The 21,928-nt window shown below is 42.4% G+C and overlaps 1 protein-coding gene across 1 annotated transcript in view; it reads left to right on the top strand.

Annotated features, from left to right (window-relative positions):
* Positions 1-19,793, top strand: part of COL13A1 (collagen type XIII alpha 1 chain) — a 120,690-nt gene extending 100,897 nt beyond the window's left edge. The window contains exons 35-40 of the mRNA XM_074296546.1: positions 1,056-1,109; positions 4,249-4,302; positions 6,472-6,507; positions 12,035-12,121; positions 16,561-16,599; positions 19,316-19,793. Of these exons, the coding sequence (XP_074152647.1) occupies positions 1,056-1,109; positions 4,249-4,302; positions 6,472-6,507; positions 12,035-12,121; positions 16,561-16,599; positions 19,316-19,318 (273 nt within the window). The 3' untranslated portion in view covers positions 19,319-19,793. The remainder of the gene's footprint in view (positions 1-1,055; positions 1,110-4,248; positions 4,303-6,471; positions 6,508-12,034; positions 12,122-16,560; positions 16,600-19,315) is intronic.
* The last annotated feature ends 2,135 nt before the right edge of the window (positions 19,794-21,928 follow it).

Raw genomic sequence — 21,928 nt, 5'->3', positions numbered from 1 at the left:
AAGGTAGCTAAAAGAAAACTTGTCAATCATTCAAGTGCTTATTAGCACCTATTATGTGCCTCACACTATACTTTTTTGCATTTGGGATGCAAATAGAAAGAAGGAAATAATCCCTCCTCACAAGACCACTGCATCCCAGAAAGGCAGAGCAGTGTATCCAAAATGTCTCTGGGATGAGCAGAAAGCAAGCATATGTGCAAAGTGGCCCAGTGTGGGTGGCTTGGGAGGGAGGGCTCTTGGAGTGGGAAAGGCTTTCTCCAGAAGATAATCTATGACCCACAACTTTTAGGAGAGAGACTCAGTGAAGTGGAAGGAGAGAGAGAGGGATTCCAGGCAGTGGAGGATCATCACAAAGCTGGGAGATGGAAGGTTATGAGGGAGGGATGGAGACCCAGCTAGCGGCATCAGGTCCTAGATCCCTAAAGGATGTCTTGGAGACCTTCCAAGGCTGCTCCTGGTATGGTGGCCATGTGTGAAAGGAAAGGGACAAAAGGGAAGGCCCATGTTACAAAGGATGAAGGGCTGTGCTTGGGGGCTGGTCGAGGGGGCCGGAGTTCTCAGGGAAGGAGAGGAAATGGAAGCTCTTCTGCCTGCTTCTGTCTGTGTGTGCATCTTGCCTTTGTCCCCATGGCATGGTGACCTGCCCACCCGCCTGCATGATCCTGGGCCTACCAGTCCAGGGCCTTTCTCTTCTCCGTTGACTTTCCTCTCAAACGCTTTCAGAAAATGAGCCATTCCCCATCCCTCCTGTTTTCGGCTTGGCTGGCTTGGCTGTGAGGCAAAAGGACTCAATTCTGCAGAATTGGGACGTTGAAACCAATAATCTGGCCCCCTCCCCCAAGCCCAAATGGGACTGGACCGCAGCTGCCCAACCCTCCCTGACCTTGGCCTTGCCAACCCTGAAAACTGTCAGCAAATGAACCAAGCCTCTGCTCCCCAGATTTTCTTCCACATCCATTGTGGTTTTGCCTGCAGGAGTCAGTTGTCCCTTAATGAGATTTGTCCATATCAGCAGGGCCATGACCGCCCCCTCCCCTTTTTTTCAAACCCCACAGGGTACTCCAGGACCAGTTGGGGTTCCCGGCCCAGCAGGACCAAAAGGGGAAAGGGTGAGTGTACCTGCTCAGCTGAGCTGTGCCCGCCAAATCTGGGCAGTGGGATGGAGGGAGAGTCCCAGGACCCAAAGCTAGAGGGTGCCTCAGAATCAGTCAGCCAACAGGCTCTTAGCCAGCAGCCATTACGGGCCAGGCATTTTGATAGGAACATCGAAACGGGCTTACCGACTGCCCAGGCCACACAGCCACCAACAATAACAGCAACGCCATCAATAACAACAATAACACTGATAATGCTAATTCAAGAATAATATAAAATTAAGAATAATAACAGTAATAACTCATGTTTCTGCAGCGCTCTGAGATTTACAAAGTGCTTTGCTCACCAAAATTTTGCGCAGTAGGTACCATCTATCATAATTATGTCCATTTTACATGAGAAAAAGTGACAAGCTAGAAATTGTCAGTGGCAGAATTTGGACTGAGCAAATTTAGAACTCTGTACACTGAGAGAGGTTCTAAGTATTGCTTCTTAGCTGGTTTCTGGATGAGGTTTATGCTGACAGCTTTCAAGGTGCCTCCATTAGCCTGGGAATAAGCTCCTATTCCCTTGGAGGTGGTTCTGGCCATCACTTAAACCCAAGGAGAGCAATGCAGAAGACAGTCACCTTCCCCTTCTCCCCAGGGCTGTAATTAGGTGACAGCTAGATAAAGATAAACACCAAGGACAGCCCTGAGAGGGGAGAGAAATAATCTGGAGGAGGGATGGGGGGATGCCAGTGTCACCATGATGCTTTGCTGATCTAGAGCGTTGACAGGGGGCTCTGGCTGACAGAGCCCCTTCCTCCCCCTTTACCAGTGATCTCATCCTTCCTCATCACCTGAAATTGCCAGATGGCAATGTTAACATAACAATATTCATAACCATAATGAATAATAACTATCCATATCCTCATGATGATATGACATGACCAAAGCATTTTCCCACAACAGTCCTCTGAGCTGCAAGTACTTTAAACCCCGTCTTGAAGTCTTGCCTTTGACGGAGCTTGGCTATGTGATGCTGGGCAAGTCACTTAACCACAATTTTCCAGACCAGTAATGTCAAACTCAAACAGAAGCAGGTGCCCCTAAGCCACTAGGGATCCATCTCCACAAGCTACAGACTGACTTCCAAAACTACCCATTTTCCTCATCTGTAATGATAATAGGAATTACTTCAAGAAGATAATGTGAAAACCAAATGAGATCAAGTGCTTTATAAACCTCAAAAGACTATGTAACCGTGAGTGATGAGGGCATTAGCATCTAACTTCTAACAAAATAATAGTAAAATAACAGCAGGCTACATCACTATTTTACAAGGGATGTCCCATGGACCCACACCTTTGAGTTAGTACGTGATGAGCTCATTTTACAGATGAGGAAGATGCCTTAATATCTGATTATTATAGTATTTTTACTTATTTGGTTCATTATTTCTCAATTACATTTTTAATCTGGTGGGGACCTCTATTCAGGAGGATTGTGGGTCAGCAGCCCATATGTTTGGCTCTCCTCCAAGTCTAAAAGAAGATGCTGATCTGCATTGGCAAAGAACATTTCCCCTCGGGAGTTCCCTGTTTAACAAAATCCCAGGTTTTGTCCCCATATTAAAATTTGCTAAGGGTCCCTTTTCTGGTAAGTGTCAGAGTCAGCATCTGAACTCAAATCACTGCCTCCAAATCCAGGGCTCTGTCCACAGCATGGTGCTGGCCTGAGTGACACTGAGGTCCCTGAGGGGTCTCTGAAAGCATGGCCAGCCCCATTCATCCTCATCCCCTTCTTGGTAACTGCCACCCACTCTTGCCTCCAGCTCCCTCACAGCATAGCTTTTTTACACTTTATCATTTGATGGATACAGTTGAATTGAAAGTCAAGAACACCTGGATTCAAACCCTGTCTCAGACACTTACTAGATGTGGATTCTTGACAAATTATTTCATGTATCAGACTATTTCCTCATCTATAAAATAAGAATACTAGGAACTACCCTACAAGGTTCTTGTGAGAACCCTATGGATATAAAGTGTCTACAAACCTGTTTTTCAACTCCCTCTCTGCCCAGCCCTTTCCTTACGCCCCTGCCGCTGCCTCCGGCTAGGGAAGCCTGCTTGTACCCATTTGGTCTGTCTCAGTCCAGCAAGACTTTACCAAATGTCTTCTGCTCACCCCCCTTCCCTCTCTGTCCTGGATGCTGAGCTGGACACCATAGAAGCACATTGGAGTGACAAATGGGAAAGGGCCACCGGCTTTAAAGTCTGAACATCTGAGCATGACTGGCAAGTCATTTAATCTGAGATGCCAACTTGAAATAAGCCATTCTCCGGCCTTAGATCATATTTCCCTCATCAATAAGCACAAGCCCCGGTAACCAGACTGAACAATATTACGGTGTTCATCTGTAAAATGAGCTCCTCCTGTTGTACTAACTCAAAGGTGCGGGTCCAAGGGGCAAGCCCATGTAAAGGACCATAACGATGCACCCTGCTGATATTTTATTATGTTGTTGTTAGAAGTTACATGATAACGCCCTGATCACTCACAGTTATAGAGTCTTTTGAGGTTTGCAAAGCACTTGATCTCATTTGATCTTTATACTGGCCCCTTGAGGTAGATGCTATTATCATTACAGATGAGGAAACTGAGGCAGAGAGAGGTGAAGTATTTTGCCCCGGCACACATGGCCGGCATCCCAGATGGAATTCAAATATGGTCATCCCAACCCTACCCACCAAAAGTCCCGTCCTCTATTACCAAACGAGCCTTTCTCCAGTTAGTTGTGAGATCACAGTGATAAGGAAGGAGCTGGCCAGCTGAGCCGATCAGCAGACAGGACTTTTGTGGAAGAATCTGGTCCCTCTTACTTACTAGCCCAGTGACCTTAAGCAAATATCTTCCCCTTGACTCCGTTTCCTCTGTAAAATGATGGGAGAGAGTGAGTTGAATGATTTTTAAAATCCCTCCCAGTTCCAAATCTCATGATCCCAGGTTAGACATGCTGACCTTTGAAGGGCCCATAGTGGGTTGGGATGGGGAGAGAAATGGTGGTTGTGATCAAGGGGCAGTCATCATCAGACGGTTTTCTGTGTGCTTCGAGGAACGTGAGTCACCTCTCAGAGAGAATCACACGCTGCTTTGTCTTTTCTTCCAGGGCAGTAAAGGAGACCCTGGGATCACAGGACCAATGGGAGCAGCTGGGCTTCCTGTAAGTTGGGCGGCTTTCCCTCATCCCATGTTGTCCTTAGCAGCAGAGGATGCTCTTAATCATCCTGGCTGTTCTCTCTTGCTGCTCTTATGGAAATCGCAAGTGAAGATATTGTGGGGGGAAGGGCAGAGTGGAACCCAGAGGGAGAGTCCCATGAGCAAAAGAAGGACTCCCAAGCTGATGAGGTCTTTGGAGTTGGCCAACATAGGCTGGCAGCATGACCCTGAGGGGGTGGCAGAGATATAAATAGCCTCAGCTCAGAACCCACAGGACCCAGATTCATTGGATCATAGAAATCAGAACTAGAAAAGATCTCATAGAGCATCTACTCTAATTGCCTTATCATGAGGAAACTTAATCCCAGAGATGCTCAGTGAGTTTTCCATGAAAGGCAAGTAACAAATCATGGAGTTGCCATTGGAATCTATGTCCTCTTACTACAGCTCATCTCTCTATACCCCTCAGCTAAAATCATGTCACCCTAAGCTCAGAATCCTAGAAGTCATCCCTCCCGATTCGATCCATGTGTTCCACAGGATGGTCTTGCTTCTCACTGTTTGATCCCGTATCCCAGCTTTCCTCCATCAAAACTTTAGGGAACTCTCCCAGGAAGAGTCAGAGAACCCCAGAGCTAGAAAGAAAGTGGTCAGTCACTGGCCCCAACCCTTTCATTGTGCAAAGATAAACTGAGACTCGGAGCAGCAAAACCTAGACTAGAAGGTGGCTGGGGAGAGAGGAAGCCATGGTCCTGACCCCGAGACCAGTAATGGGATCATTCACAAGAGAGCATCACCGGCTCATTGTGGTCCACTGACATGTTTTTAAAACCATTGGGACCATCGCTGTTTTAATTCACCTTCATATAGGCAAGCTTCGATAAGCCTGTGAATTTGGTATCACTGGTTCGAGTCCCCTTATTTTACAGATGAGGAAACATTTTACAATTTTTTTTTATTTTACAAATAAGGAAACAGAGACCCAGAGAGGTTAAGGGGACTCAGTGTTGCCTGCGATTACATAGCTGGTATCAGAGCCAGAATTTGAACTCATGGTTCTCCTCACTAAATGGACATCCAGGCTTTTTTTTCCATGACCCCTCATTAGGTTTCTGAAATGCTTTATGCTAAGATTTTAATAATCTTTGGATCAGTTCATGGAGAAAAGCAATTAAGTAGCAGAGTACATAGAGCCCTGGTCCAAAGCCAGGAGGACCCGAAGTCAGATCTGGCCTCAGACACTAGCTAGGTGACTCTGGGCAAGTCACTTAATCCGATGTGCCTCAGTTTCCCCATCTGTAAAATGAGCTGGAGAAGGAAGTAGCAAACCACTCCAGCGTCTTTGCCAAGAAAACCCCAAATGGGATCACAAACTGGACACTATCGAAAAACAACTGAACAAAAGCAATAAAATGGAGGAAAGCAGAGATACTTAGGACAGAAATGCCACCTAGAGCTGCTTAGATTACCCCATGTAGCCAGCCATCTACTTCACTTATGGGTAAGGTCTAACTAACCAGCTAAGAGACACTTAAGCACTATCCAATCTCAGGATGCTTCGTTGTTGTTCATCCTTTGTTTTGGAAGAGGACCAAAGTACACCCTGCCCAGTCTAGTGGAGCAGACTGCCCAAACCACGTTTATGTTGCTGCAAGACAGCCCTGCACTGCAGCTTGTCATCCCCCCCTACCCAGGTCCAGAGATGGCACTCGAGGCTTTGAGATTAATGGTCAAAAAGCCCCAACCCATCGAAATGCCTGAAAAGGAGGAAGCAGACAGAATGGCAACATGCGGGCCTTCCCTGCTGGAGTCTGCTTGCCTTTCATGTGCTCCAAAGACATGCCCTCTGCGCCAGTTATTCATTTGTTTAAATGGACTCCCAATGAGGTGATGAGAGGCCACCTGGACAGAGCCCATTTCCCCACCATGGAGCCAGGAAACAAGGGTAGCATTCACAGTTCTGCCCATAACTCATCCTATATTTTATAGGTCAGTTTACTCAGGCTCTCTTCCCTTTGGTTTCCAGTCTGTAAAATGGGGATAATTAAATTTTCTCCCTGTGGTCCCCTCCCCCCAACCTACCCAGAGCTTTCCAAAGCTTGGAAGGGAAGGGGCCTGAGGACTATCGAGACGGTTTGCTTGTTATTATGACTTTGACTCTGATTTATTCTAGGGTTTGCACGGACCACCCGGTGACAAAGGAAACCGGGTGAGTCAGGAGCTGAATTCCTTGTATTTGGTTACTAATGTCTTCAGGATGTGGTGGAATGATCAATTTGAAATGACCTGCCCAAGGAGGAAGTTCAAGTTTCCTTGATAAATCACCCCAAATTAGAGGGCCTTCCAGTGAGATGCTTAATATTGTAATACATACCGAGGTTGGACTCCCAGTGGATAGTCAAAAGGATATGCTTTTAATGCAATATAGGAAGATTTAAACCTTTTGGCGCCCATTTGTAGTCACATTAAGTGTCCATGAAAAATAACCTCGTGCCTATATCTTGCTGGCCATATAGCTCTAAATAATTAAGCTTCAGTATTGCAAGAATCTGTGATTTCATCATCAGTATGAATGCCTTCTTTCCTCTCCACACCTTCGTAGATGAATTATTGCCCAAAAAAATCCATTTGTTACTAGCCAACCTACTGGCGATGAGCCTTCCAAGATTGGACTGTAGACAACAGCCATGTTCCTGGGCCTGTTTTCAAAGGCTTAAGACTTGCCAAAGTCTGTGCCCTACTGGCCAGGCTTAGAAGGCAGCATCAGGTAGTGGAAAAGGTGTTAGCCCTGGAATCAGAGGAAACGGGCTGACCTTTAGTACTTCTGTGACGTTGGGGAAATCTCAATTTCCTCATCAGTAAAACCAAAGGGTTGAATTACATGCCCTCTAAGGTCACTTCTAGCCCCAATTCTATGATCCTCAGTATCGTGTCTAAATGCATCAATACCCTGGACTGCGGTTTTACAAACAGGCGTCAAATTAAATCTGAAATCACCAGCAAGGATGGCAAGGAATTCCAGCTCATGTCTGAGAATCTAGGTGATTTAAGCAGTCCTCTCTCTGTGAAATTCCAGCTGTAATTCCTCTTAGAGGAGCTAGACAGAAAGGTCTAAACCCAGGTGTCCCATCTGGGACCTGCCTAACCCCAGGGTGTAGCTGTCTGAAATTTTCGACAAAATAAAAACAAAAATGTATTTTACCTGGCTAACCAGCACACGTGAACTAGTAAGTCAGTATGATTTAATTACTTGACCACCTACATCTTGGTATAATCAAAGGTCATGCTAACAGACTTGGCTGAATAATTAAAGTTATTTTTACAAAATGCATTCAGCCCCACACACATGTGGATTTCTCATCATGGTGCTCACTACTGAGAAACCTGGATGTCCTGGTTAAAATAATGAGGTTGTGTTTAGTCTGTGGAAGTGGTGACCTTTCTACCTTTTCCTTATCCCAGATGACAGAGTCCTGACCGGACAGATGCCCTTCCTGAGAAAGCTCAGTCTCTAACCACTTTCTTATTGTTCCTTCTGTCTAATAGTATTTTCATTGGCTCTTTTCTGCTTTCTATTCCCTAGAAGCATGGCATTCTGCCAAGATATAACTCCAGCAAAACAATCATAGATAGATAGAAAAACAGAAAGAAAGACGACAGATAGATAGATAGATAGAGACAGGCAGACAAAGATGATAAGCAGACAGGTGGGAAAATGACAGAGAAAGAGAAAGAAAGAAAGAAAGAAAGAAAGAAAGAAAGAAAGAAAGAAAGAAAGAAAGAAAGAAAGAAAGAAAGAAAGAAAGAAAGAAAGAAAGAAAGAAAGAAAGAAAGAAAGAAAGAAAGAAAGAAAGAAAGAAAGAAAGAAAGAAAGAAAGAAAGAAAGAAAGAAAGAAAGAATGGAGGGAAGAAAGAATGGAGGGAAGAAAGAAGGACGTAAGGGAAGAAAGAAAGAAAGAAAGAAAGAAAGAAAGAAAGAAAGAAAGAAAGAAAGAAAGAAAGAAAGAAAGAAAGAAAGAAAGAAAGAAAGAAAGAAAGAAAGAAAGAAAGAAAGAATGGAGGGAAGAAAGAATGGAGGGAAGAAAGAAGGAAGTAAGGGAAGAAAGAAAGAAAGAAAGAAAGAAAGAAAGAAAGAAAGAAAGAAAGAAAGAAAGAAAGAAAGAAAGAAAGAAAGAAAGAAAGAAAGAAAGAAAGAAAGAAAGAAAGAAAGAAAGAAAGGAGGGAAGAAAGAAGGAAGTAAGGGAAGAAAGAAGGAAGTAAGGGAAGAAAGAAGAAAGGAAAAGATGGAGGAAGAAACATAAATATTAAGTACATTGTGCTAATCATTGGGTATACAAATACAAGCCCTCAAGGAGCTTACATTCTAATGGGAAAATGCTCCGACAGAGCTGGAAATGGCATTAATAGCTACTGTTTGAGGAAGTCCCTCTTATTTTGTGGCTAAGATTGCTAGTCACTCAGCTGCCCTAGCTACCCAGCTAGTCTGCTAGCAGGTACCTGAGAACATTAATGCACATGATGGGGCATATAGATACTTCCTTTTTCTTTTTATTGCCAATGAAGATGAATTTGATTCATTTCAACACAACAAATATTTACAGAGTGCCCATATATTAGTGGTTCATCACACTGTAGGTTTGGTCCTATTAATCCTAGCCATTAAGAGAGATGGGGGAAGAAGGGTGGGCTGTGTGAGTTCATTTGACCATAGATTTGGAGCTGGAAGGAAACTTAGAGGTCATCTAGCCCACCAGTCTCATTTTACAGATAAGGAAACAGATTCAGAGCGATTATGTGACTTGCCCAGTGTCACACAGAGAGTTAAATCTGTTAACTTGAAGCCAAATCTTCCTGCCTCCAATTTCAGCATTCTGCCCACTACACCATACTGCCTCCCTCTTCAGCCTCCCTCCTGCCCCCCCCCCCAAACATAACTGTGAGAAACAGAATCGGCATTTTAGACAAGATGGGAAATTTGAATTTCCTGTGGGCTGACTTAAAGGTTCCAAACAAATGTGATCATTCTACCCACAGTTTGGCTTTTTAACATCCTTCCTATCTCCTTTCTTTTGAGTTTGGGTTTCACTTAATTGTTATTGCTATTGCTAAATTATTCAAACTGAATTCCTTGACTCTTTCTGTTGGTTTGAGGTCAGAGCAAGCCATGGAGCCCATGATTTCTTTGGAGAGCTTCCTAGGCAGCCATGTGAAATGGCAAGGTTCAAGCTCTACTGGTCAGAGAAGGCAAAGGGTGGAGCCATTACTCCATCTTGTCAGAGATGTTACTGGATGTAAATGATGTAAGGGAAGTAAAATTCATGAAACTGCTATTAATGAACCAGACCAGGGGTTCTCAAACTACTGCCCAAGGGCCAAGGGGGCCCACTGAGGACGTTTATGCCCCTGCCAGGTTATAGCAAATGGGCTGAGGGGCAGAGACAGAGTGTGAGCTTTTGTATAGTCCGGCCCTCCAACAGTCTGAGGGAGAGTGAACTGGCCCCCTATTTAAAAAGTTTGAGCAAGAAAATGGTATTTACACACATATATTGTATCTGGGTTATATTGTAACACATGTAAAATGTATGGGATTGCCTGTCATCGGGGGGAGGGAATAGAGGGAGGGGGGGATAATTTGGAAAAATGAATACAAGGGATAATATTATTTTTAAAAATTACTCATTCATATATACTGTGGGGGAAAAATTCTAAATAAAATTTAAAAAAAAACGTTTGAGGACTACTGAACTAGACAATAAGGACTTAAAAAGCTTCCTTCTCTTTACTGTCTTAGAATTTGATAATGGCTCCTATATGCAATTTAGGCTTATTTAACAAAAGTCTAGAGTATAGTAGGAAGTTGCTGAAGACTTCATCTGAAAGTCTTGTAAAGGATCCACTAACTTTCTCCAAAAACAATATTTCTAAATCACTGAAAAGTATCCTTTTTAACCCCTACCTTGGTCATCAAGATCTTGATTTTCTCTGCTTAGCTGAATACATCATGGGACTGATCCAAGGCAGGGGATTCTGATGCTCATGTGAGTTGATGAAAGTCCAGCCTAAGAAATGAGTGTCTTTCCTCTCTATTAATTCAATTAAATTCAATAAGTCTTTTAGACTACTATGTGCTGGGCCCTGAGATTTCCAAGACAGAAATTAAATATTCCCTATCCTCAAAGAACTGACATTCTGCAAAAAAAAAAAAATGTAAACATTTTTGGTCCTCTTCTGATAAAAAGACAGTAGTCATTCTAAGCTCCAATGCCAAGAATATGAACATTTTCCAAATAGGACAGATACCAGACAAAAATAATAATGTCCCATTCCTAAATTGCAGTTGTATAAACATCATCTGTCTCCTCTACTCAGAAGTTCTCTAGGAATTTGGCCCATGTGCGGTTTTAGTTTGAAATATCTGAGAAAGGTACATCTTCTGCCTCAAAATGGTGGCAGTGATTGCACTGGTGTATATGCCATGGTATAAACTTTGAATCATCCAACAGAAAAAGTCTCTTTCTGAAATGTTCTATCTGGCATGTGAAACATGTGATGTGTGTTTGCTTCTTATTTCTACAGGTTCCTCTTATCCCCTTACCTCTATCCCTGCTGCCTTTTCTTCTTTTTTTTTCTTCTTTTTTTTTCATTTGGCCTGGATCTTCCTTCCTCTTCCCTCTGCATCCCTGGAGACTTTTTTCCCTGTAGACAATTTCTCCTAGTCATCTCCCTTTCCATCCATTCTTTTTCCAATTTTGAGTTTATTTTATCTAAACTCTTTTATTTTCCACTTTTTTTAGACATCTCTTTTGCTTGACTTTATTTGTACCTTCTAACCCCTACCAAATGCTGAATAAAATCCTTTCTTTGACCAATCCTTTTTCATCTCATTTTATGTAACTCTGAGGGTTTGGGAGGAGGTGAGTTGGGGAATTTTCCATTTTCTTTAAATGGGTCCTTAAAATATCTTCAGTTTTAGGATACTTTCCTCTTTCTGATGAAAATCTCCTTCCTTTTTTATTAAAAGCAAGAGTTTGACATGATCACCCTTAGCCACTCACATGTAGTTTACCTGTTGTTAATTACCTATGATCAATTTCCACCCTCAGTCTAGGTGCTCCCCCTCATCCCACCCATGACACATGGTAGGATATACAAACTCATGTGCAAGAATACTCCCAGTCAAACATCATTAGGAAATGACTGGTCCCAGGAAAAGGCAGAGCAGATTGAGGGTAACTTGCCATCAGAAGGAAGCCACGTGATGCAGATGCTCCAGAAAGCAGTTTGCTCAGCAGCCAATCTTGCCCCTTAGAACTACAGAGACAGTGGCAAGATCTGCTTTGGACAGCTCCTTCCCCCATCACCAGCTCAGTGCCCTGTGGTCCCCTTAGGGACAAACCACACACACACACACACACACACACACACACACACATACACACACACACACTCTCTCTCTCTCTCTCTCTCTCTCTCTCTCTCTCTCTCTCTCTCTCTCTCACACACACACACACACACACACACACACACACACACTCACACACATAGACTTAACACAGATGCTCAAAGCTGACATCTCTGCAGAAGACTACATTAGTTACATTACATTTATTAGGAGGATCTATTTTTTTCTGGCTTTCTGTTTTATTTTGTATCTTTCTGTCTCTAACTTTGATACAATGGATGATCCTAAAGCTTTGATGTTATTTTTTTTTCTTGGCCTAAACCATTATTTGCAGGGGGAAAGGGGGAAGAAAGGCTCTAGGGGGCCTAAAGGGGATAAGGGAGACCAAGGAGCGCCTGGATTAGATGCCCCCTGTCCATTGGTATGTTCTAATTTAATCGCTTGTATTGTGATTTCTGTTTGTTTGTTTGTTTGTTTTTCCTTGAGGTTCACAAACTGGGAAGAAAGAAGGAAAACTCAGATTAAAATGTGAAATTTAATTACAGCCCTGGTACCAAAATTCTTCTGTTACATTAAAGGCTAGAGGAATTCTGGATGCTGTTGGTTTGGGCTCAAAGCCAGAGAGTACAAAATTCTGGTTAAAATCCTTTCTTTTCAGCAGCTTGGTAAATAAAAGTGCTATAGAGAGCAAGCCAGGAGGAAAGGGATTGGCCAAAAGGAGGCCTGTGCTTTCAGCTGGGACTGACTTTGGGAGCCCGAGTAACAACTGCCAGCAGTGGAGTTGCCCTTCTTTGTTTCCTTACCTCCAATCAACTACCAACCATCAGGGTCCCCACTTGGCCTGAGTACACAAGACACTAGGGTTCATCCAGCTCTCCCGGTACACGATCTATATCAAACCCTGCTAGGATAAAAGCCAGCCAAGGGATCGCTTCAGTCAGCCTGGTTCCTTCTGCCAAGAACAAGGAAAGTCTCAATTCCCAAAGAGTTAGCGAGAGACTGAGATTCTTAAAGAAGAAAGGTCTTTTATGTATATTAGAAGAAATAGACAAGAGTTTATGAGGAGCCCCCCAATCAATCAATCAGTCAATAATTGATTGAGCTTAAAAGCTTTCTCCATCCACTATCAATTCTTCAATCCAATCTAAGTATCTACGATGTGCAAGACTAAACATATAAAGATTACAAAACCATGCAGTCCTGCCCTCAAGGGACAGCTAATCTAATTGAAATTATAGTTTTTCATTAAAATTCTGTTAAGGTTGAACCAGGTTTATCCATGTTGGGAGTAAAGACAGAGAACACAAGCCCTTCCCTGAGCCTTCTTTTCCAGGGCTTAGATTCTGAATTCCTCGAGAAATGAAAGGATGAGCCACAGTTATAGTGGAGACATTTGTCCCTGGATGAGACATCTCTAGTGTCTTATGTCCTGGCCAGGGGAGGACTGGGCCTCTTCTCCATGGGATGGAGCTGGCCATCTCTGACCCAAATAATCATCGTGGTTGATTTTGTGAACAGGGACATCGAGGTTTTAAAGGAGAGAAGGGGGAGCCGGGGTTACCAGGGCTGGACGGACTGGATGCCCCGTGCCCATTGGTATGGCATTACCTTCCCTTTCCTGCTTGGTTTCTATTGGCTTTCATGGATCTTCCTCCCGCATGCCTCTTTCCTCCATCCACCATGGTGTGCTTCCTAACGACCCCAGATGTGGGTGTCTTAATGCTTGGATCTGCCTCTCTAATGGATATTCAGCCTTTCCTTGTCTTCCTTTGGCTTTCTCTTCTGGACCATGTGACCTGAAATTGTGAGTTAACATCTGAACTTACTTCCTTTCCCCCCCCACACCCATAATACCCTTCACATGAAGAGTAATAAATGTAGACCTTGACTAGAAGCTAGTTAACTTCCAGACATTTCAACAAGATTAAGAAATTTGCCCTGCTGGGCCAGTCCATGGAAACATTGGACAAGGCGTGTAAAGCCGAAAGGACCCTCATTTTACAGATGAAGAAACTGAGACCCAGAGCTGTTGAGTAACCTATCCAACATCCCACAGGTAGCAAACATCAGAGGTGGCGGCATCTGAATCCGCAGGCTCTGACTCATAAGCCAATATTCTTTCCCACTATTCCAAGCTGCCTCTGTTTTAATAAGTTGAGATTACTTCTCTACTCTCACTTGGATTCTTCCTAATCATAACTCACATTTCCACAGCCCTTTCAAATTTACAAAATGTTTCTGTTATGATCATCCTTAGAGTAAAGGAAAACCCCATTAGTACCCTTCTTTTATAGATGAAAAGCCAGAGTTCAGAGAGGTAGAATTATTTGCCTAGAGTCACATAACTAGAAAGGAGAAGGATGGGGGCTGGGTCTCCTGGTTCAGAGTCCAATTTGTATCTCCTGCCTCTCTTAGTTCACTGCTTCCTCTGTGCCCCCATCATAATTCTGCATCCCCAGTCTCTTCTGTCAGGCTATCGAATAGCTTGAGAGGTTCTAGAGGCTATACCTTCTTCCAGATTGTGCCTGAGACAATTGGTGCCTCATTGTCACCAACTCATTCTCCAAAATCTAGGAACAAGCCAACCAATTACAAAGGCTTCAGCCTGAGATAACAAATAGGGTTCATCCTTCCTGACCGAAATTAAAAAACAGCCAAGCAGCCTCTCTGCCCCATCCCCAGATTGCCTTCCTTTTGAATATTTTTGTTCACCACTGAATACCCAAAGCAAGAGTGTCAGGAAAAGAATAAAGATGTAGAGAATAATTGAGAGAGATAAGACAGGGAAGGAAGAAAGCAGCAGTAAAGGAGACATCAGGAGAGGATAAAAGAGAGTACATTGCATTCTTCCCAGTCTGACAAGCTGTTTCTCTAGACAGCTAGGTGGTGGAGCAGACAGTGCCAGGCCTGCCATCAGGAAGAAAACCTGAGTTCAAATCAGGCTCCAAACACTAGCTATGTGACTCTAGGCAACTCGTTTAACCTCTGCCCCAAAATGGGGCATGATGGGAATAATAATAGCACTTATTTCAAATTCGATAATAATTGCAAAGTCCTTAGCACAGCACCTGGTATATAGTAGGTGCTATATAAACATTAACTATTACGAGTATTATTTAGGAAGCATAACTCTAGGGCCCTGTTCTTCACCCTTCTGCACCTAACTGTGCCTGGGCCAAGGAACTTCCTGCTACTTTCTCAGTGTCACAAGTAGGTAGGTACTACTTGATGGCCTTTTCATCCCCCTTAATTCAATAAGCCAGGGTTAAGCATCCTTGATTGTCCCATTTCATCACCCCATCCTCCTCCCCACACACACCATCATACGTGATCCATCTTCAGATGGAGAGGATTATCAGGAAAGGGGTAGGAGTACCAGCAATCCTTCCACGGGGAATTCCTCTTAGAACCTACGTGTGAAAGATCTCCCTTAGGAGAGTTCAGAACCCATTCAAGTGCTGAATGAGCATGGGCTCACTAAAACGCACCAGCCCCTTCTTGGATCCCCCATTCCGCTAAACCTGGAGCATGCAGCATGCCATCTAACATTACTCCATAGGGATTTCTTCCATCTCTCCCACAAGCCCCCGACAATAACCAGCAAGGGCCCTTTCCTCTGCCAAACTCACCCGCTCCAAACTCTTCCTGTTATTCCCTAGATCATCTTTCGATTTGCAAGTTATAACTCCTCACCCCCCTCGCTCCCATCCACACACCTAACACTTCATTCTGCTCTGACCCGAGCTCCACATCACATCACTCCTCCGTCACTGGTGTGCCAATGGGAATGCCACTCTGGCCAAGGGTGGCTCCTTTTCCTGGTGAAGAGTCCGCGTTTGTGTTGTTTCCCAAACCCTATATATCAAAGGGTAGCGAGAATGACTCTGCGAAACAACAAATCCCGATCTTCTCCTTCCTCTTCTCAAAAACAAGTCATGTTGAGAAAATGTTATCCCAAAGAAGTGATTTTCCCCAAAACATCCTGTAGAAATGTTGCCTTTCCCCTTTGTTATTTCTAGTGCTTTCATACTTGTGGATTTTTACATTATAATTGTTATCTGAAGCATGCTACCCACCTCTTGACAGAGAGGGAATGGATTCGTGATGCAAAATGAGGCATATTTTTTGGACATGGCCTTGTGGGAATTTGTTTTGCTTGATTATGCATATTTGTTATGAGAATTTTGTTTTATTGGCAGAGGGGCAGGTGGGAGGGCAAGAAAATAGATTCTGGTTTCTTGAAAATAATAAATTTTGAAACAATAGGAAGATTAAGAGAAAGAAAAATAGATTCTTGTTAAGTGAAAATAAATTTAAAATTATAATTATCAGTATTATTAAGATAATTAGGATGTAAGGATAATAATCTTGGAGCTTCCCGTCATTGTAATGAACGCCCACCACTAACTCAATCAGAAGCATTGAACAGTGGGTTCTACTAATTGCATTTGGATGAACTTGATCAGAATCAATGGCTCCTACCCAACTGATCCCATCCTTTACAAGACTCCCATGCTAAGAAAGACCTGAGGCTAGCCATCATCTCCTTTGCAGAACCTTTTCAGAACCATGGATGGGTCAAGTGCCAAGAAATGTAAAATAACTTAAAGTTATTTTCTAGATCCAAGTTAGGTTGCCCCAATTCCCTCATTCACACAGAGAACATAGGAGGCCCAACCCAGGAATCCAAGCTACCTAGAACCTCCATCTTTAAGTCAGCAGTAGAGAAAAGAAATAAAACACAATGTTGGTGATCCCATCCTAACCTGCCTCAAATATAGGTAGCAGGAGCCCAAGGTTATTAAACTTTTCCCACTTGCCTGAAAGTTTAAGCCCTACTTTTGTACTTTTCCATTACAGGGGGAAGACGGCTTGCCAGTCCAGGGCTGCTGGAATAAGGTAGGGTTTTCTGAAGGCCTGCAGTATATTAGCAGCATGGGTACACTTGGAGATATCTTCCAGTAGTGAAAACACACACACACACACACACACACACACACACACACACACACACACACACACACACACATTCCTATACCGTTCTATAGCCATATAAGCAACCCAAAATGATGGAGGAGAAGGTTCTCCATCATTTATTTTTGCCATTACTTAAATATTCTTTTCCAAAAGCATTCAGGATGCATTCTTTTTCATTCTTATCACTATCTCCTGTTTTTACATCTTCATTTCCAGATAAACAGATTCTTCTCAAGCATCCCTCTTCCCCTTTTCACTACCCAGCAAGCCATTTCAAGATACATTTTTAAATAGCTTTCTTTGGCATTCAGGGAGCTCTAATTCATGGGTTCCCACATCAATGAGGGTCATCTATTCTGTTTATATTCCTGCTGTACTTTTCCTCCAAAGTTCTGAGAGATATTTATAAATTGGTTGTTAATTCTCAGAGTAAATTTAAGGCCAATTAATTAGACCATTCTATCTCTTCCTGGAAGTAAATGGATTTTAAGTGGGATTAGAATCATGAGAGAATTGAGGTCAGATCTTGGCTCTGACACTACATAAGCCTACATATGAGTCAGCCTTAGCATCTTCGTCTGTAAAATAAGAATAATAATTTTTACCAAAATAGTCCTTCTTGAGCTGTCGTGAATAATGTTTATTGCGAAAGAAATGGGAGTATTATGAAGTATTCCCTAACCCATGGATAGCAATTAACTGGTTGATCTTAAAGTCCAGTTAGTTCTGTGTAATCACAGAATTTAGAATTGGAAAAGACCTGGTCCCATTCACTCATTTTCACAGAAGAGAAAACTGAGGTCCAGAATGGTCTTTGCCCCAGACCACTCAGTCAATAAGTAGAATGGGAATTCAAACCCAGGTCTTCTATCTCCAGTATCAGTGACCCTTCCACTTTACCATGCTAATTCTAATGATGAGATCCACAGGCTCTGCTATAGCCTGCTTCCTCTGACTCACAGGCATTTGAGGGGGCTCTGGGAAGAAATGACTGGGACAACTCTTGCTCATAGTTCACAGAGTAGCCATTTGCCATCTCTTCACACCCACAATCTATTCAACGACATCAGTCATCATCCTTCCCACATGCCTCAGTGAGCTCATGACTTCAGTCAAAATTTTAAAATGCAGCCTATTTTGGTAAAAATCTAAAAAAAAAATTATTGATGGTCAACTCAGTCCCCATGATGGCCAATCAAAGAATGAGAAGAGGGAGTTCTTGTTCTTAAGGATTTTAGAAGCTCATCGTGATTCTCACCATGCCTGGGGCAGGTGGGAATCGGTCCGTTTCAGGCTGATTAGACAAATCTTAGAATGCCAAACCGGAAGACACCTGACCAAGGGTTTAAACCAAACTGCTAAACTCCCTCACCTCCCCCAATCTGAATAAGTCAGTGATCCATCCAACATTCATTAAGCCCCAACTGCATGCAGATGAGCTGATACTAAAAGAGATACAAAATATGCTTAAGACTTACCCCCCTGCTCTCAAAGAGACTACAGTCTAGTTGAGGGATATGAAACAAATACATAGTCATTAATTCAACAAAAAGCATTTAATACTTAGCTGCCATGTGGAGGTACTGTGTTAGGTGCTGGGGATACAGAGCTATGTTCTAAACCTTGCTCTCTAAGAGCTTACCTCCTCATTAAAGGAGTTAAACAATGATGATTAACTTTGAACAAATAGAAAAAGCAACATGTAGTGAGTGGGTAGAGCTGGTTTTAGAACTAAGAAGACTTGCATCTGACATATACTGGCTTTGTGATCCTGGATAAGTCATTACACCTCTGATTGTTCTAAACACCATGTTTTTGCTTTTCTTTGTATCTCCAGCTCTTAGGACAGTACCTGGCACATAGTAAGACCTTAATAAATGCTTGTCAACTAACTAACAAGGCAGCTCTCATACTAAAATATACAGAGAAGGTAGAACAAGGAGAGCAATTTCCCTTCTATAGGAGTTCCGTCTATCAATGGAATCAAAGTGGACTCTATGTCCCAAACTCTACAGCAAGATAACTATAATACACAATCACCTATGGCATTTGAGAGGTACGATAATTATCAGTGAGCTCCTGGGACTAAGATGTATGTGCCTAAAAGAAGGTTTCCTGGAAGGAATAATATTTGAGTTGAATTATAAAAAGAAAGGAAGCCCAGGACAAGTTATACATGGGACTATTATCTACAACATTTTAGATTTAGTCGGATGTACTAAAAGATGGATGGTGTAAGATAATCATCCACTTTGCCTTCTGATAGAGGTTTCTAGGATTGCCTCAGAAAGCTGAGGAATGAAATTAATCAACTTGGTTGGGAACCTCTCAAGAGTGTGGGGGAGACAAATCCATTTCCAGGGATCATAAGATCTGGGGAAGATGAGATCTACCCTTGTGGAATCACCGACTGTCCTAAGTCTTGGCTAGACTTATAGGAACATGTATTTTGTATGGAGACAGAGTGGGGCAGTCAAGGGATATTGAGAATGCTGGAGTCCCAGCTCTTGGGGAGCCTACCAAAAATAAGTCCTAAGTCTTGTTTCCATCATAAAATGGGATCCCCAGCCTTACTCATATTTGAAATAAGCCCAGGTGTGACATTGAAACTAACCTGCATCTATGTTTTCTCTTGCAGTGATGGCCCTAACCTTGGATTGGCCTGTGTGTGTGTTTGTACATAGGATATTTATTTTTATACAGTTCTTTCTTTTTGGAAATGCCAGACGTTATGATGCATCTTTTACAGATTATCCCCAACAACAACAAAAAAAAAAGCACCCTGCATTTTTGTACAGAAATTATCGAACATTCCACCCCCCTTCCTGTCTCCAAGAATTTTTTGGTATAATTCTTTGTCCATGATGCACGTTTGTTTGTGAGCACAGCTTCAATGTTTGCATGATATTTGTGCACCCTCGTTAATTAACTGTTGGAGTTTTAATAAATTATTGCATTACCGTGCCAAAGGGAGCTGTCCAGCACCAAAGTGCTGGCTAGTTCATAAGTGAGTCCAGAGAAAAATAATATGAAGGTCAATGGTATTTGCCAAGCTAGGCGTGCCTGAGAATATTTTAAACGTGTGGATTTTTCATTATTAAAAATGAATATGATAACTTTTGATCCTTTTTGGTCATTAAATTTATCAAGAGATCTGTTTTAGAAATATATTTTTAAAACAGCCTAACAACACATCTTTGTGATCCAAAGTGCTTTTGTCAACAAATTAAAATCAACAACTATGTACTAAGCATCTTTTGTGTTCAGAGCACTCTGCTAGGCATTGTGGAAGACAGAAGATTTAGAAATAATATAGTTCGAGTCTTAATGGAGCTTCTAGTCTACTTGAAGTGTCTAACACAAAACAATCATAACACACTCTTAAACATGAGAAGCCCAATAATAACTAGTCTATGTGAAGTCTGAAGGGGAAAGGTCAATACCAACTAAACACCAGAGAAAGATTCCCAAAGAAGGAATCATTTGAATCAAGCTTTAAAGGATAGGTCAGAATCAACAGATGAAAAAAGAGAGAGAGAAAACATTCCAGGAAAAGAGAATGATTCTTATTTCTAAGATAAGAATTAAAAAATGCTTAGTTCAAATATGTAGTTCAGATGGAAATATGCTACTAAAGCATTTTTCTAAGGGATCTATTCTAATGAATAGATAAGCATAATCTATGAGCAATATGTCAATCAGTTGTTAAGTGGGCCAGCCAACTCATGCTTTGAAATTCCTGTGGGTATGCTATGTGTATGTTGTGTGCATTTGTGCTTATTAAACCAAAACCTCTAGAGGTCCAGTGGTTGCTACTATTAAAATGATGGATAAAAGTATGGTCAGGAAACAAAAGCTTATAGAATGTTGGAACTGAAAGGATTTCCTCAGTCCTCATCCTTCTTGACCTCTCTAGTTTTTGATGCTGTGGATCCCTCTCTTCCCCTGATGTTCTCTCCTTTCCAGGTTGACCTAGCGCTGCTCTCTGCCAGCTCCTCTCCTATCTGTCCAACTATCCCTTCTCAGGCTCCTTGCTGGATCTTCTTCCAGGTCATTCTGTTAACATGTCCATTATCCTCTCTCCCAAGGATACTTATCTTTTCCCTTCATACTGTTTTACTTGGTATTGAACCCAATTGTCAATTCCATGCAGATGATTCCCAGATCTATATATCTAATTCTAACCTCTCAATTGATCTCGTCTTTTCATTACTTACTGCCTCCAGGGCATCTGAAACAACATGTCCAAAACAGAACTAATTATGTTTCTTTCTCGAACCCTGCCTTATTCTGAACTGTTTTTATGGGTACCAACATTCCTCCAGGCTCACTACTTGACACTATCTTCATCTCCCTACTTGCATTCACCCCACATACCCTATCTGATGTCAGTTCTTGTCAATTCTACCTTCACAATTTGTCTCATATAAATCCTTTTCTCTCTGCTCACGTCCCACTTCATCCCTGAAACCAGTAGCTTCGTGTTTGGTCTCTCTAACTCAACTCTCTTCTCATCCTCCATTCAGCTGTTAAAATGATTTTTCCAAAGCACAATTGTGAGCATGTCATCCTGCCTCCCATTCTGTAAACTCTAATGACTCCCTATTAGCTCTAGCATCAAATGGAAGACCATGTGTTTGGCATTCAAAGCCCTTCACAACCTGTCTTCTTCTTTTAATTTTCTTATACTTGATTCCCCTCCTGAACTCTAAGATGCAACCACACTGGCACACTTGCTGTGCTTCCGAAGTGACACTTCATGGCATGATTCCTTGCCTTTTTGCTGGCTTCTCTCCATGTCTGGAGTACTCTTCATCATCATCTCTGCCTCCTGACTTGCATAGCTTCCTTCAGACTCTGCTCAAATTTGGGGTTCTGCTGGTGGTTTTTCCTCCTCCCCCCTGCCTTCCCAATTGCTAATACACCGAGATTTTCTTTTCTTTTTAGTCTGAACATCTTATATGCATTTTTTTGGCATTATCTTTTCTAATAGCCTGAGAGCTCTTTAATTAAGGGCAGGGAATCTTGGGTTTTGCCTTTATTTATATACACAGCGATTAGCACAGTGTCGGGCATATGGTAATATCTAAATGAAGGCTTGTCAACTGACTAAATATCTGGACAGAACCTTGGAACATAGAATGTAAGAGCTGAGAGACCTGAGAACACAAAATATTAGCGCCAGAAAGAATCTTAGACAGCATCTAGTCCACCCCCTCATTTTTTGTGGAAAATTATAAGCTTAGGCAGA

Source organism: Sminthopsis crassicaudata, chromosome 2 (genome assembly GCF_048593235.1).
Source record: "Sminthopsis crassicaudata isolate SCR6 chromosome 2, ASM4859323v1, whole genome shotgun sequence".
NCBI classification, from domain to species: Eukaryota; Metazoa; Chordata; class Mammalia; order Dasyuromorphia; family Dasyuridae; genus Sminthopsis; species Sminthopsis crassicaudata.
This window is presented reverse-complemented; position numbering and strand designations above follow the sequence as displayed.